Genomic DNA, 18,348 nt, shown 5'->3' on the forward strand with positions numbered 1-18,348 from the left:
TTTAGGGAAGCAGCGCCACTTACTTCAGTTGAGAAAAAAATTTTCTCATCTTGAGAAAATTTTTCTCTTGAATATTTGATACCCATGTTAGATTATTTTAGCGCGCAATTATACATATTGAATGAAAAAAAATGATTCAATATTATTTGATCTTCCCATTTGACATGTTAGTCAATAGAAATGTTAATGAAAATTTACTATCAAGATATTTAATTTTTTGGAGCAAGAGAGAAATTTTCTCAAAACAAGAAAATTTTATTGACTTAAATAAATTGTCTTGGATCAAGAAACGTATTTCTTGAAGCAAGGGAATTGATTTGTTGGAATAAGTGAAATTTCTTGTGTCAAAATAAATTTTTTTTTCGCCCAAGTAAATAATTATGAAGAAAAATATTTTCTTGGCTTAAGTGAACCTTTCTTTCTGTGTAGATATACAGTCTTCTGGCTTTTTTATTTTGTTAATTGTACATGAATGACACTAAATTACCTAACCATTCGCATTCGGTGACCTACAATTCTCCGTGAGAATTTTTTAAAAAAAATTTAACTTAATTGATGCATTTTTTCGCAAGTTATAGTGTTTTCATACATGACGGACAGGAACATTTTTTGACCTATTTTGATGTTTTTTCTCATATCCAACGCACTAGAAGAGAAAAAATATTGCTCTGCAGTATTTCTGGACATACAGCAAGCGTTCGACAAGGTCTGGCACACGGATCTCCTGTACAAAATTAAGAAGGATCTACCTCAGTACTACTTGCTATTAAAATCATACTTGAGCAATCGGAAGTTCTATGTGTGACATGGACAAGCCAAATCCACATTCCACCTGGTTCAAACTGGAGTCCCACAAAGCAGTGTCCTTGGACCATTCCTGTACACTCTATTTACGGCTGACCTACCTGTAGACGAGCAAGCCACTACAGCCACCTTTGCTGATGATACAGCAATTATAGCAGCAGATACTGATCCTACGACAGCCTCAGAACTACTACAAAATGGGCTCAGGCAGGTACAGTCATGGATGGAGAACTGGAGACTAAAATCAAGCCCAACTATGTCAGTCCAAATCACCTTCACCACCAGAAGAGGTGACTGTCCACCAGTCACACTATATGGTGAATCTCTCCCTGCTACCAACGAGGTTAAATATCTTGGCTTACACCTAGACAGACGCCTAACCTGGGCTAAGCACATAAAAACCAATAGGAAGGAATTGGAATTAAAAACAAGACAACTACACTGGCTACTTGGTAAAAAATCCAAGCTTTCGCTGAACAATAAATTAAACATCTACAAAATTATCCTAAAACCCATCTGGACGTACGGCATACAACTATGGGGGACGGCCAGCAACTCAAATTTAGAAATACTACAAAGATTTAAAAATAAAACAATTAGAAACATTGTCAATGCTCCCTGGTATGTATCCAACGCAATAATAAGCAGAAATCTGAGCATCCCGACCATCAAGGAAGAAATTACGAGACTGAGCGTGAAATACGAAGGCAGACTAGAAAACCACCCAAATCCCATGGCAACAGAATTATTAAATAAAAAGACAATCAGAATACTAAAACGGTTCAAAACAATTGATTTAAAAAATCGTTTTCAATAATACTAGTGGACATTGTCCCAAATACCCGTCATGTACATAAAATCACAAAAATTATTTATTGTTATATTTTAACAGATTGTAATTTAAATATATAATAAAAAAAAAAAAAAAAAAAAAAAAAAAAAAATTTGATGTTTTTTCCGTTTCTAGTGCACTAAATCAATTTTTGAAAAGTGTCAAATTAATCTCCATTAAATTATCTTGACAATAGTATGCAAAATATCTTGATTCCGTGAACTAACAAGACTATAATAATGAAAATAGTTGCCGAAACTAGGCGAAAAAATTTTTTCGATCGTAAAGCACCCTCTGATGCTTCGCATCATGAGTCGTGCAAAATTTGAATCAAGAAAATCGTTTTGAAGACTTCAGCATCTTAAATTAAGACGCAAAATTCTTGCATAAAATCAAGAAAAATGTCTCGATGCAAGTAGAGCCATGAAAGCTATTAAAATCGTGTTAAAAATATTACGATTTACTAAAAAGAGCGCAATTAAGATTTTTTTTTTTTTTGGAAAAATGAATTTTTTGAATAAAATAAAATTGAAACAAATAAATTTACTTTTTTAATTTATCTTTTGTTTAAGCTTAACGTTATCCTCGTGTAATTAATACAAAATGCAACAATACGAACAAGGTTTCCGGTGTAGTTAAACATTCGTATCAACCCTTCAATGTTGAAATCGAGGGAATACTGTACATAAGGGTGATCACCATGACATACGATATTCAATTCACTAACAATGAGAATCAGTACAACTCAGTCAGTACTTATTTATTTACTATCCAGAGTATGTTTTAATTGTCAGTAATTTCCTTTCTTGTATTACCGAATTCAAATATTTAAACCGCAAATATGCATACTAATACCGAACACGGGTAAACAGGTGTTTAAATGGATATATCGCAAACTGGCATCATCATTAATATAGTTTGTATGCACGGTGTACATATTTTAGTATAAATTTTTCAAGTATACGTGCCCCAAATGGAATATTCATTAGATTCATTTGCGGAGAAAAAATTACCATCGACATGGAAATGCCGAGATCATGCTCAAGTTTATCTTTTTTTAATTGGGTGTGGCTTCATTAAAAAATAAAATTAAACCGAGATTAATATCGTATGGAAAAAGGTAAATTTCCTCAGTCTACATGTCACTAGACATTTTGAATATTTCCAATTAACTTTTCTTGAATCTCGATTATTTAAATATTCATAAGTCCAACATTTTATCTTTGTAAAATTTATTTTTTACTTTATATATTTTTATTATGTTTTACGAACGAAAAGTAATAACTGATAAAAATTGTTTTTTGAGATTATTTTTTCACTATAAAATTTTATTTATATCACAATTGAAGGGTTACTTTCGGCTTTTGTTAATGTGTTATCGACCGACAACACAGAAAAAAAAATGTTCTTGAATCAAGTATATAATTTTGAACTTCATCTTCTTGATTTGAGTAAAAAATTTCATCAACTAAGAAATTTTTACTTGGTTTAAGTGAATTTTATTTGATTCAAGAATTTTTCATCTTTATTCAAGACAGTTACCCTCTTCAAAATTATTTTTTTGATTTAAGAATTTTCCTCTTGAATCAAATTAATTTTTTTTTTTTCAGTGTAAGAAAACAATTTATTCATAAATAGTAAGTTATTTTAAATTGGAACATTTTTACACTGAGACAGGATTTGTGTATTCAATCAATAAAAGTTCTGCAATTAATAAAAATAAATTGATAATTTCTATAAAACTAAGTTCTCCTTTATTTTATAAAACTTTCATAAAGAATCGAATAATACCATACGAAAATTTGATTAAAATGTTGGCATAAAATTGTTAAATGTGTATTCCTCTCAAATGCTCTGGACTTTCTGGACAATAACGACAAAAAATGAGTGTAAATTTGCTCCACAATCCTCAGGCTTATTATTATTACGCAACATCGACATTGTCAGAAAATTGCCCCTTTCTAGTCTAACGACGTAAATACTGATATTGCTTTACATTGTCAATATAATTTTTTTTGTTTAAGTAAATTTTACTTGATTCAAGAATGACTCGTCTTGATGATTGAAATTCACAATAAAATTTTTATGGAAAAAATTAATCAACCAATCAGCACCCAACTATTTTTACTCCAGACCAAATTTTGTTTTTTTCTACTTAAATTAAAAAATTTCGGGGTTTGAAAAAGACTCGATAAACAAAGTCGAAACTAATCGATTCTCTGACATTGTCATATTACGCATTTTTTTCATTCTATATGTACTTTAAATATTGCTTAAAATTTTCAAAAATCCGCGACCTGAATTCCCACAATTAACATCTCAAAAAGGATAATATAAATAAGATCCTGCGCACCCGCACCACCACGTTGCCGTCCCCCACTCCTCAAAAGCATCTTCCTCTTTTCCTCTTCAGCTTACTCTACTACTTGACTCTATCGGTACCCGATACTCCTCCGCACGTAGTAGCTCGCGAGTCGCGTTTTAGAGCGCGGAACATCTAGTTGTGCCGAGCCGATCCGAACCGACGGACGCGCTCTTTCTCTCTCTCTCTTTCCCTTCTCTGTTCGGCAGGGTCACTAGATCACCATGTTCGAATCAAAATTCAAATCAGTGTCTAATTAAAATTCTTAAATCAAAATAAAAATACGAGAAAAAAAATTATATTATCCACTGCCTCGAACTCTGACCCGTCAGAGATACAGTATCACTTTTTTTATTAACACATACAATAAACATAGCCATGAAACTCTGAGAAGTTTCAGTTTAAATGGGCTTTTAATATTAAATATAAATTAACAATGTAAAGTTTTTATAAAAATTATTTTTTTTTTTCCGACTTGAATCAAAAGTGAAATCTTTTAAAGCTTGTTCTTTATTTTAGTAATAATGACGATTGAAATAAATTATTGTAATTAATTGAAAGATAGGAGCACTAATAAAGAGTGATGATAATAGTATAGACTTTGAAATAAATATTTATTTATTAATAAATCATAGATTAATATTAATATTAATAAATCACGAGTGATAGTGACGAAAGTAGAGTTTGTTATGATCTATTGTCAGTGTGAAACAAGTGTGGGGTCTAATTGTTATAAATATAATAATAAAAATATTACCGATAGTAATAGTAAAAAACAACCGAGATGAGGATGAGAATGCACTCAATTTCAGTTGTCTTCTCGGTATTTATTATTGCATTTCATGTGAATGAGATTTATTGCCGTGTTTATGTAGATAGTAGTAAAAATAATCATAATAATGATAATGATAACGATGATAAGGGCAGCGATAGTTACAACCGAACATTTATTGATGATCAGGACGGGAGACAAAGAAACTTCAGACAAAGATACCGATTCACGATTGACGAACTGTTGAATGCCAAATTCCCGAACCTCATCTCGGGGGATTTCGATCTGGATATTTGCAAAGCAGGTAAGGTTACTTTATTTTTTTATCTTTCACCTAAACAAATTGATTTATCAAAAATTGTTTTAAACAATATTTGTAGCAAATTTCATGCTCTATAATTTTTAATCAATAAAATTTTTTGTGATGCTAATATTATTTGAGCTGCTTCGAAAAATGTGAAGAAACTTAAATTTCACGGTTTTTTTCTGTTTTTGAAAAGTCATTTTTTTTTTGTCATTGAAAATACTGTACTTGATATTATATTAAATATTACATTAAATTTCATACTTACTTAATAGTCAATTATTGGTTCCAATCTTTTCTTTTTTTGCATGATCTATGTGTAGAACTATTGCAGAAGAAATAGAGTTTGTTGTTTATTTAAATCAAGATTTTATTTTTTCAGTTGGTTTTTCGACTTATATAGATATTGTCAATTTTTTACTATGATTGTTAAAAATATTTTAAGAATTATCCCATTAATTGGGCAAAAGTATTATCAGACTCTAATTTTAATTACCAAATATGTCAAACATGAAATTTTTGCAGTTCGTCTGCAACAGAAAAAAATTAGGAAAACGGTTGACCCTGAAGGCCATCCCTGCAACTTCCCGCTAAGTCTATACCTAGGCGCTTAAAATTGCACTTATGACGTTTTTGAGCTCTTCGAGTTCAAAAATACAATTTCTGTGTTATATTGAGCTCTCTGAGCTCAAAGAAATAGCTTTCTTATGCTTTTGAGCTCTTCGAGCCCAAAAATCTTATCAAAGTTCGATAAAACACGATTTTTTTCATTTTCAAACTGCTATAACTTTTGAATGAATCAACCGATTTACATGCGGTTGGCAGCGACCAATGTAGTTTTTTAAGCTCTATAAATAACAAAAAAATTGATTTGACGAAAAATTTCAGAGTTATCACAAAAAAACACTTTTTTCGACAACGATTTCTCACGAACGCATTAACCGATTCTTACGCTTTTAGTGACGATCGATGCGGGTTTTCAAGGTTAAGAGCTGATTAGTTTTTCAGACCGATCGGTTCAGCCAATTTGGAGATATTTAAAAAAAATGAAAAAAAACAACTTTTTTAACTTCCCGCTAAGAAAATCGAAGATTTTCAAAAATCGGGAAGTTATTGTTTTCACCCCGTTTTGCAAAAATCGAGTTTTCATCAGATCTCGACGTTTGAAGGTCACAGGAAGCTTCCCTGACTACCCCCGCGAGGTTGTCACGGTGTCTGTATGTGTGTGTGTGTGTGTGTGTGTGTGTGTGTGTGTGTGTGTGTGTGTGTGTGTGTGTGTGTGTGTGTGTGTGTGTGTGTGTGTGTGTGTGTGTGTGTGTGTGTGTGTGTGTGTGTGTGTGTGTGTGTGTGTGTGTGTGTGTGTGTGTGTGTGTGTGTGAAAGTATGTGAACCGCTTATAACTTTTGAACGGCTTGACCGATTTCATCGCGGTTGGTGCCATTCGAAAGGGCTTGACTAAACTTAGATTTTGAAAACTATTTGGACCGATTCAGATCAATAGATTTTGAGAAATCTTAAAAAAACTGAAAAAAAAATTTTTTTCAAATGTGGTTTTTTTGGAATAACTTTTAAACGGCTTAAAGGTTCAATTCCAAAAACTAATCAGCTCTTAACCTCAAAAAACTACGTCGATCGCCACCAGTCCGGTTAAAATCGCTTGATTCGTTCGAGAGATATCGTGAACGAAAGAAAACCGAAAAAAGTGTTTTTTCGGAATAACTCCAAAATTCCTAGCGCGATCAATTCAAAATTTGAAATTCTTTGTGAGGCTTGAAAAACTGCGTCGAATGCTTCTAACCGCGTAAAAATCGGTTTATTCATTCAAAAGTTATTGCGGTTTAAAAATTCAAAAAATAGTGTCTTATCAAATCTCTATCAGACTTTTGAGCTCGAAGAACTTTAAAGCATAGGAAAGCAATCTTTTTGAGCTCGGAGAGCTCAAAATAACCCATAAATTATATTTTTGAGCTCGAAGAGCTCAAAAACGTCATTGGTACAATTTTAAGCGCCTAAGTATGGAATTAGCGGGAAGTTGCAGGGATGGCCTTCAGGGTCAACCGTTTTCCTAATTTTTTTTCACTTTTTTTGCAATTTCTCGAAATCTACCGGTCCGAATCGGTTCCAACTTACATGAAATCTAAGTTTGGTGAAGCCCCTTCGAATGACACCAACCGCCATGAAATCGGTCAAGCCGTTCAAAAGTTACGAGAGATTTACACACACACACACACACACACACACACACACACACACACATACACACACACACGCACACACACACATGCATACAGACGTACGGACATCATCGTAAAAATAGTCAGGAAAGCATCTTAGGGCTTCAAAAGGTCGAGATCTGTTGAAACCTCGATTTTTGCAAAACGGGGTAAAACCAATAACTTCCCGATTTTTCGAAAATCTTCGATTTTCTTAGCGGGAAGTTAAAAAGCTCTTGAAGTATTGCCGTAAGATCTAGGTTTGATTCCCAGCCGGGCCCATTAAAATTATCATGTGGATTTTCTTCAAAACTTTTACTGAATATTTTTCTAGACTTACGCAGAAAGAACTTTCAAAATTTATTGTTAAAATTTATTTCGGCTGATAAAATACTGTAACAATTTAATGAACTAAAATATTTATGCAGTGACTTTAATCGATTTCTCATAAAAGCCAATTAGTGATCTTCCAGTCTAATAAACACTCTAAGTAAAATTACTGCTAACCGATAATTGTTTTATTAAAGAGAACTCTTTTAAACATTTGTTGCATTAATAACGCGCCAATTGCTAATATTAGCTCCAATCTACTGTCTTCACTTCTTCTCGTATTGCTTCATTAATGTTTTATTAAATTACTCCACGAAAATAGTTTTAATTTATTGAAATCGAATTTACTTTTTAATTAAAAGATTATCATTTAATGTACTCAATATTTAGAATTCAATTATCAATAAATTACTTTTTATAGGTAATATAAATAATTAACGTGTAATTAAAATTCGAGAGGATTCGCAATTATTAATTATTTTATGTTCATTAAAAAAGTTTAACTATTGATTTTTTGATACCAATATTTTTTTTTTTTTTTTTTCAATTACAAGAAATCAAAAAATTCTTTATAGAAAATTTTGCACAAACAATGACCTTATAAATGTTCTTATTTCATTTTTTCAGTAAAAATTTTAAATCAAACCTAAAATTCTAAATGTTTAAAATTTTGCATAAGAAAATTTTCTCAACTGTTAAATTCTAAATTTTACATCTAGATTATTTTTTTTTTTTTAATTAATTTTTATTTAAAGTCGGTTTTAACTGCTGCGGTCATCTCGCCGACTTTAACTGTTGGGAGTGGTACGTCTTTTTGGGTTGTGAAAATTTTAACCTACGCGGCAAGGATTGAATCTCAACTAAGCTGGTTTGTCTTTGACCACTCAGCTAATGTCGCTGGTTCTAGATTATTTTGTAAGATTTGTATATAGATTTTTATCGTTCATAAAAAATTATAAATTAGACTTTTTTTTCTCAAAATTTCACTCAATAATATTGTTAAAATATTAACAGATAACATAATTAAAAACAAATAATAATATAAAAAATGTTTTTTAAAAATCAATCAAAAACTTGACAATTGATAAAATTGAAAATAAAATTTAAAAAAAATTAATAGATATCTCATAAAATCCGAAATAAATAAAAAAGATTTATGAAAAGGGTCATGTACAACAGATATTACATGGCCCTTGGACACGAAAGAGTCGATTCTTATCTAAACTCTTGAAGCTGACCGGAAGTGGGATTGAATAGTAGAAGTATAAGAAATATAGTAGTGCCTCCTATACTCAACAGTGTAATAGAACTACAAGAAGAAAAAGAAGAAGAAGAAGAAGAAGAATAAAGAGCGAAAAGGGCAAAGAGAAGCAAAGTCTCCTCCATATATGAGTATGATCCCTTAGGTCCCATTTGATCAGATTCCCCTTCTTCTTTGTTCCTTTCTTCTTTATTTTTATATCTTTAAACTTTTATTGTAATTTTTAAAAACATTTTCCTCCTTTATCTGGATCCCGGCACTTGAAATATCACACGTTCTCGGTTTTTCACCTCTACCTCTGACAAAACACAAGGAGACACAATACACCAAAGGGGCTGAAAAAATCGTCAGGTTCTTTATTTATCATCCGTGTCTAAGGACCCTTGTCACTTTTCTCATCCTCTTATCCGCATCTCTGTATTCTTCTTGCGATAGTCGACTATCGTGCATACGATACCTACGTGTTATATTATACCACTCTAGTCTGTTGTACTCGCTCCCACATATATTTCATGTTTATACATACGTACTTATACGGTGTTATAGTTGTAGGTTTATAGCTGTACCCTTCTCTCCGTACCTTACAGCAATTCTTCACTGTCAATTGACTCAAGAACTGATAGGGGAATTTATACAGATATAGATATATCTTTATGTAAGTGGGTTTTTTTTTATTTTTTGTCGAGAAAAATGAAGTCTACAGTAAAAAAAGCTGATGAAAATTGGTTGTAAAATTTTTATTCGGTAATTTGAAACTTGAAAAGTTAAAAAAAAATGGAAAGAAAAATTAAGTTGATATCAAAAAATAAACTTAGTTTTATTTAAAACAAGGAAGTCAATGAAGAATAATTTTTCTCTTCATTAATATTTTCTTGAGTAAAAAAATTTGTTTTTTTTGAAAAATTGATTCGTTCTGTGTAATATTTAAAACCGCTTACACTTGAATTTACTATGAAACGAATTATTTATTTCTTGCATATTTTGTCTATGAATAACTAATCGCAGCCCGGCTTATCAATAAAGTCACAGTGCGATTTCTTCGATCTGATAACTTTTAAAAGTGTGTACTTTTGATCTGCGAAACTTTGAAAACTTAACGATTTAAGTTATTATAAAAGCTAACTTTCTCTAGAGCTCTAACAACTTGCATTTCACTTCTTTTAATTTTCATTTCGGAGATAAGTTCAATTAGATTTTTTTTATCATAATCCGTGAAAAAATACTTCTCATGTGGTCTTAAATAGAAAAAAAATTTGTTAAAAATTATAAAGAAAATATTTTTTTTTAATCAAATAATTTTTCTGGATATTTTAAATTAAACAGAAATTTCAACAAATTTGTTAAATTAAATAACTAGCAATTTTAGATTTAATTGATATCATTATTAGTATAAAGGGTTACATTACATAAGAAATTAGAAGGTATGCAGTGTGCGAAGGAGTATGTAATAAGGGTGGATAACAATACGAGATAAGACAGTTAGATTTTAGTTTCAGTAGAATATGTATGAGGATTTTAGTAATTTAGATGGAGATGAAGATCAAAAGCCATTGGATAACGTTGACTGCATATTTTGCGTCACTGATTCCCTTAACAATTTCTTAACTCATTGCGACTATTTCTGCATTCGTAAAATTTCTTCATCTCACATTACTTGTTCATACAATACTTTAATAACTATTTACTCGACTATAACTTCTTCTTCTTCTTCTTTTGATACTTTTTATTTAATTGAAACTTTACACTCGACTCTGGTAAAACTAGACGTTTTAAATTTACTATCGTAATTATTATTAAGCAGCGCGAATGAAAGAACTAACTTAGCGGGACCAACGATGCATTTACGAGCAATAAATAAAATATAAATTTATGGGGAATGGACGTCAATGATATGAGAGAAGAATGGCCGTGAAGGAGATCTACGAAGAGGTTATAGGTACTAAATAAAATGTAAGAATAAGGATAAGAAGTATAAAAGATGAGGTGAATGTAATAATAATTCTCACTCAATTCTCCGCAATCTCAGAAACCGAAAACAAGTTTGTTCGGTTCGTTTATCTTGTAAATATCTTCACCGAGATATTTCTTTTCATTTTTATTCTTGTTTTCATGTCAAATTCCTACGGGTAGACTGAACGATGCTTTAACGAGCAAAAAGTGAAAGCCCTTTGCTTTTTTTTTTCCATTATCCCTGTTATTTTACCTTTTTTGTTATCGTTATTTATTTGGTTTTTTGAGTTTAGGATCTATAAATATACTAAGATTCTTAATACATTTCAAATGATAATTTATATAATTAAGAGACTAAAAATAATTTTGTAATGGTCATATATTTATCGTAAATTTGTTTTGATATTTTTTTAGCGATACTCATTTATGATTTAAATAATTGAGAGAGTAAGCAAAATTTTGTGACAAGTTTATTGTAGTTTTCAAAAAAATTTTTGTAGTTAAATTTTTAGTATCATCAGAAAGGTCTCGACAAGAATTTATACCGTTTCACGGTTTTATATATTTTTCAATGATATTCAATTTTTAATGTTAAATTTTTGGAGGAATTTTGAATAGTTTGTTGGTACTATAAATTTATTCTGTCACAATTATACATAGTATGATGATAAATATCAAAAAATCATTATGCCACAGTTTTCTTATTCATAATCCGTAAATCTTGGCAGTCCCATAGTGACTGTAAGTTGCTAGTAATAATTAATGTAACATTTTTTCATGAAGATTATAGTGATGATTGTTTCTTAAATGAGCTAGACAAACTCCCAATCCTTTGTGACAACTACTACTGAGTTCATTTTTACAAAACTCTCACCACTTTTTTGAGACAATACTGTCCTTAATTTTGGTTAAATTCAATGTCGATATTTTTATAATAATCAAACGTAATTCTTTAATGTAATATATTGTTTATTATACCTCCACAATATTGTGTCACTGATAATTTCTTGACAAAAGTTTTCAATTTAGATATTTTTTTTTTAATTTCCAACTAAATCTGTTGATACAATACATTTGATATTTAAAATGACTAATTATTAAAATCTCCATGAACAAAAGTGAATCAATAACTAATTAAAGCATTCGATACGAGGTTTAAGTTAAAAAAATAATTACAAAAAAGTTGTTGGAAAGTTTTCACCCAACAAAGAAATTTTTTAATTATTCCTTATAGGAGATTGAGGGTTTAGTAATAAATAATAAGGAATAATGAAAATTGAAAATAAAGTGAGACAAAAAAGAAACTTTAAGTCGTAAGGAAAAGTGAATGGAGGTTCTTTCGGCTGGCTATGTATCCTATCAAGAGTATATTATGGTGGCACGGCTACAGGAGCCGAACAGAAAAGCAAAGAAGGGGATTTAAATTTTCACAAGAAAGAACTAAACGGTCGTATACATACTAGAACAACTAAACGGGAAAAGTACAATCGAATGGAAGTGGAACAGAAAAAGCTGTGGTGAGTTCGCGCACTGATGCGTTTAACTTAAGTAGCTAAAGACTTTTATATTTCTTTAGTCTTCATACATATATTATCATTATTTCATCTCTGGCTTGTTGTGTGTATGAATTATCAATGAATGTGTGAATAATGCTACTAAATATGGGGATCAAGAAGATTAGGCTCGCGTGTCGAGTGAATAAAGTGAACGTCATATTAAATTATATAGAAAGATAATGTATAATGTGTATTGTGCATCACAAGACAACACAATATAATATTATACATTTGTATGTATATATTACCATACAAGAACGAGAGTTATTTGTTTATAATAATAAAACTATTATTGATACTTACAATCTGAAAAAAATTCAGAAATTTTAATTAAACGCTGAAAATAGGCTTCCGTCCGACCGTAACGAAAGGAAGCGATGCCCCTATCGAGAGTACTGAGCATAAAATAATTTTTTTAGGGTATTAAATATTAATTAAAAAATCTAAATAAATTATTATGTATTCTTGATATCTCAAAGAATAAGGTCCCGTTGAAAAAAATTAAAAAAGTTAATTTTTCAAAAAGTTAGACAATTGTTAATCAACTAAATTTTCTGGGACCTCTGTTGGCATTTGAGACCCCAAAAAAATATTCAAATAATTGCTCTATAAAATTTTTGTTTTTTCGAACTCTTTTTATATATATGCTTAACAAGATTATAAAGAAAATTTTTTGTTATTCTTCATTGTTTATAAAAATAACAAGAGCAAATAAAAATAATATATCCAATAAAGATTAGAATTATAATTTATAGTTATTAACAATAAAAATCTGGAACACGGTTGACCCTACGGCCATCCCTGCAACTTCTCGCTAATTCCATATCTAAACGCTTAAAATTGCACTTATGACGTTTTTGAGCTCTTCGAGTTCAAAAGTCTGATAGAAGTTTAATAAAACAGTATTATTTGAATTTTCAAACCGCAATTACTTCTGAATGAATGGACCGATTTTCACGCGGTGAATTCTATGATATACTTTTGATCACAAACTTATCAAACCGTGAATTTTAGAGAAATTTGACAAATTCACTTTTTTCGATAACGATAACTCACGAACCAATTAACCGATTTTCACGTTCTTGACAGCGATTGACGTGGTTTTTTGAGATCTAATAATTATTTTATTTCATCAAAAACGATCCAAAAAGGAATGTCGAAGTTATGTAAAAAAACTCTTTTTTCGAAATTTTTCGTTTTCGATAACTCCCGAACGAATCAACCGATTCTGACGAGACTGGTGGCAATCGGCGTGGTTTTTCAAGTTTAAGAGCGGATTAGTTTTTGGAATTGATCGGTAGAGCTGTTTTGACGTTATTCAAAAAAAAAAAAACATTTTTTGAAAATTTTATTTTCGATATTTCTCAAAATCTAGCAAACCAAATCGATTCAAATTTTCACGAAATTTAATGGCAATGATACTTTTTGAATCGCCACCTATTTCGATCCGATCGGTCGAGCCGTTCAAAAGTTATAAGAGGTTTACATTTATACACACACACATACATACAGCCGCACGGACACCATCGCGGGAATAGTCAGGGAAGCTTTCTGTGACCTTAAAACGTCGAGATCTGATGAAAACTCAATTTTCGCTAAACGGGGTAGAACCAATAACTTCCCGCATTTCAAAAAATTTTCAATTTTTCTTAGCGGGAAGTTAAAAAATTTTATAGGAATATTTATTAAATACATATTAAATATTCATTAGTTTGCCCATCATTTTTCGACGTAAATTTTATCTAAAATATAATTTATCATTTTTATGAACAATAATTTTAATTTTAATTAGCAAGTAATTTTTTAATTTTAAAATATTACAAATATTTATATAAAAATTGTTTGTTAAAAGTTATTGTTATTACTTCTTTACTATTATAATAATAAGTCCGAATTTTCGCTCATTTTAATGTTAACTAAAAAAAAAAAAATACTGATGTCAATCACTCTCTCGAAAAATTCAGAAAAAATACCATTATCAAATAACACAAATTCCTGTCATTAAAGACTGATTTTACATCTGCACAAAATACCCGATTATTAATCCATAGTTAAAACCTTAATTACAATCAACAATGACAACAAAATACAATAAAACAAATCGAAAGTATTATAAGCTTCCTATTTTACTACCAATTTGAATTACAAATTCGTCATAATTCACCAGCTTAAGAACAATTACCATCGAGTAATTAATCTACCCGCTCAAACAATACACCAATTTACGCCTTATAACAACTGAAATATCACCATAATACCCAAAATATTCACTATTAATAATTCCCTTTGAATTAAGCGATAACGATAACAATTAAACATTACTCTTGCATTAAAAGGCCACGATTGTAAATTTCGCCCAATCCGTACCAACAAACATATATATAAAAAAAAATAAATCTACCAAGTATTATCTTTAATCGTCGTACTCTTTATCTATTTTTCTTTCCATTAATTTATTCCCTTTTACATGCACGCAGGAATCCTAAAGCTATCCTGGTGAATTTCAGAGAGTGAGAACCAGCCAAATTTAAATGCTAATTTCACAAAATGCAAATCTCCGTTTTATTCCTTCTCTTTCCATTACATATATATTTTATTTTAATTTGTTTTGTTTTGTTTTCATGCTAGTTGAACTTTGTCCTTTCTCAACAAGCTTCTAATCAAAAGATCCTATTTCTTCCTTAATCTCCCGTACCCCATTCGCATAATACTTTTCTAGGTTTTATATTATGTGCTATTTGTTTGTTTAATTTCTTCTTTTCTTCCTCTTTTTCAATTTTTTTTTTAAGTCGTTTTCAGATTTTTGTTTTTAGTTTTTTCGTTTTGATCTCAATGGCATTTCTTTTTATTTATTTACTTGTTTTTTATTTTTTTATTTTTTATTATGTTCCTTCACTTTTTTTCGTGAGTACTAACCCGGTATATACATAGATATATTGCGTAGTGGCGAATGGTGAAGAGTTGAAAAAAGTAGTGGGTACTTAAAAACCGGAATTACGCTTGCGGTATGATATACATTCAGTTTGAGAGCACCTTTTTATTGCCCTGAGATTTAAGACTCTGTTTACCTTGCATTTGCAAGGATACAATGATAATAGTATTAATAATAACAATAATAGTAATAATTATTATTATCAGTGCTATGGACAAAGTTTAAATTGTTTCTTAAAATTTTAAAAATTTTTTTATCGAAGAGCGCGACTATAAATAAAATTAAGAGAGATATTTTTTATAACTGAACTCGAGTGAATATTCAGTGAAAAAAGTCTGTGCACAATGTTTGGATTATATGAGTTGAATTAATGTACGTATAGACATTCAGAAGGGCAAAAAGAGGTCATGGCACGACGACCCTCTGACCTTAATCTCTTTTTGCAACTCAGGTATATATATGTGAATGTATATGTATATAAATATGTAAGGGGAATAAGTTATATAGTTGTGTGTATTCTGTAGTGAACACACCTCTGTATCCTCTCATCGCGTTTCTTCGGTATCCAGAGGATTTCAAGATTCCTAGTATGTCGGTCTTTACTCTATTATATCATTCTTGTTATCCAGGTATTCCCGATGGTCTCCGCAACAAGTGTAACTTCTTGTTATATAACTTTTTCTCATTACTACTAACAGCATTGTTATCATTGTTATTTTAACTATCATTATTGTTGGTTATGTTGCTGTTTTCATGTATTGTAGTCAATTAACTGTTTTAATAAAAAAAATTATAATAATATAATTTTGTTGTACATATCAGAATACAATTCTCAAAGCAATTGGCATAGAGTCCGAATTGGAGCATTTAAACAAAATTAAACTTTCATAAATATATTTATAAGTACAATTTCTCTGAGTATTTTTATTCTAAATTCATTATTGTTGCTCATAGTAATTATTATAAATAACAATAATAATAATTATTGTAACATTTTTTATGAAGATTAGTGATGATTGTTTTTTAAATAAGCGAGACAAACACCCAATCCTTTATGTGACAACTACTACTGTTCATTTTTACGATCAACATTCTCACTACTAAAAATGAATCCTTCGAAGACGAAAGCAATTATTTGCGGAAGTAGAGCAAAAATTAGTAGTGATGAGTGCAGACTAGCCGACACAATCTTTCTGGAGGGGTGTGCTATTCCTTATAGTAGCACTGTAAAATACCTTGGGGTGACTATAGATAGTACTCTTTCATGGGAGAATCAAGTAACAAATTTTTGCAATCGCGCTATGAGTATTCTAGCACAACTAAAAATAAACAATGAAATATTTAGTGAAAGTTTACGTATTAAGCTAGTATCTACTTTAATAATTCCTCTCTGATTATTGTTGTGCGGCGTATACGAATATGTCAAACAAATTATTATTAAAGATGCAGCGTAAATTGAATTCATGTGTTAGATTTATCTATAAAGTACCAAAATATGAACATGTTACTCCATATTTCAAAAAGTTAGGTTGGCTAAAGCTTCCAGCGAAAAGAGACTATTTCATTGCTTGTCTGTTTTATAAGGAAATTCGACTAAATTATCGGCAGCTATTCGGCTCAAAACTAGACTTTTTGCCTGTAGCACTGCGTAGAGGTGATGTCCGACAAGACTATCTTCGTATACCGCCGGCTAATTGTATCATGAATGATAATTCATCCTACATTCATGGCATACGTATCTGGAATGCACTGCCAGCTGAGACTGTGGCTGTAGATAATTTGGTTGAATTTAAAAATGCTTGCTTCAATCACTTTTTTGAACATGACAATTAACAATTGCAATCTTTATTTTGGATCTTATTTAAATATTTTTTTTTGTAGAATTATTATGACTTTAAATTAAGTTATTTGTTTGTATTAAATAATCTATTCAGATTTTATAACATTTGAAATTAAATCTAATTGTAAACCTTTAATTAGTTAAGTAATCTTGTAACCTATGTAAACCAATGTAATTTAAATCTTGATGGCTTTGAGGGAGCTTAGGTTCCAGAGCCAAATAAATTTTTTATCTATGGGTCATTCCACCAAATAAGAACATTTTTACGGGGCGACCCTCGCGGATTATGTTTAAAATTTATGGAGGTGTTCTCTATCATAAGACAAAAATTCCCTGAGAGTTTTAGCTCTTAATACGCAGCGGTCTTGAAGTTATGATTTTTTGAAATTTTGGAAAAAATTTTTTTTCAACTTTTTCGTCAATTTTTCTGATATGAAAAACATTTTTAAACAAAATCGACAAACATTGTATTTTGTAGAAAAAATTCTCAGTTTTTGAATGAAAATATTTATTTTTTCATAAACTCATCAGAAGACCCTTAAAAATCGAATTAAAGTGGAAAAATTGATTTTTTTCGGTGTGCAGCCCAAAATTCTTCAAATTTGAATTTTTTTTCTGAAAGCTGAGAGTTTTTTACACAAAATATAGCGTTTTGCCGATGTGCATATTTTTTGTTTCGTCACAATTAAATTAAATGTTAGATTCACTATGCAGTAATATAATTCAGAATAGTAATATAATTTTCTCTTTAATACTAAAATTATAGTACTCAGAAATTTTGAACCACCTGGTTAAAAGATGAGTCTATACTTCGTCACTTATCATGCAGATGGCGCTCACAACTCCCTCTATTTACTTTCATTTTGTGATTCTTTTTTGAGCGATTTCTTTTCGGATCGTTTGTTCTTAACAAAAATATAATTGCTCAAGTTCTTAAGTAATAATTATTGCGTTACTTTGATATTTCATCGTCATGAGTAAACGTATACGGTCAGTAAATTGTTGTAATCCATTCAATGAGTCACGTAAGTAACTAATACAGTGCATTTGACCTCTTATGTATAACCTCTACGTAGAACCAATTAAATTAATGGCCTTGTGTTTAATATTGACTTTTGACATCTAATTAAACGAAACTTTTAGATAAAAAAGGAGTTAAAAGATTTAAGAAAATTTCCCGACGAAGATCGTT

The 18,348-nt window shown here is 30.2% G+C and overlaps 1 protein-coding gene across 2 annotated transcripts in view; it reads left to right on the top strand.

Moving 5' to 3' along the window:
• The first annotated feature begins 4,077 nt into the window (after positions 1-4,077).
• LOC123265092 (tolloid-like protein 2) overlaps positions 4,078-18,348 on the top strand; it is an 84,639-nt gene continuing 70,368 nt past the window's right edge. For both annotated transcript variants that reach the window (XM_044728704.1, XM_044728703.1), the window contains exon 1: positions 4,078-5,074. In XM_044728704.1, coding sequence (XP_044584639.1) covers positions 4,783-5,074 — 292 coding nt within the window. In that variant the 5' untranslated portion in view covers positions 4,078-4,782. The remainder of the gene's footprint in view (positions 5,075-18,348) is intronic.

This window comes from Cotesia glomerata, linkage group LG5, assembly GCF_020080835.1.
Source record: "Cotesia glomerata isolate CgM1 linkage group LG5, MPM_Cglom_v2.3, whole genome shotgun sequence".
In the NCBI taxonomy this organism is placed as follows: Eukaryota; Metazoa; Arthropoda; class Insecta; order Hymenoptera; family Braconidae; genus Cotesia; species Cotesia glomerata.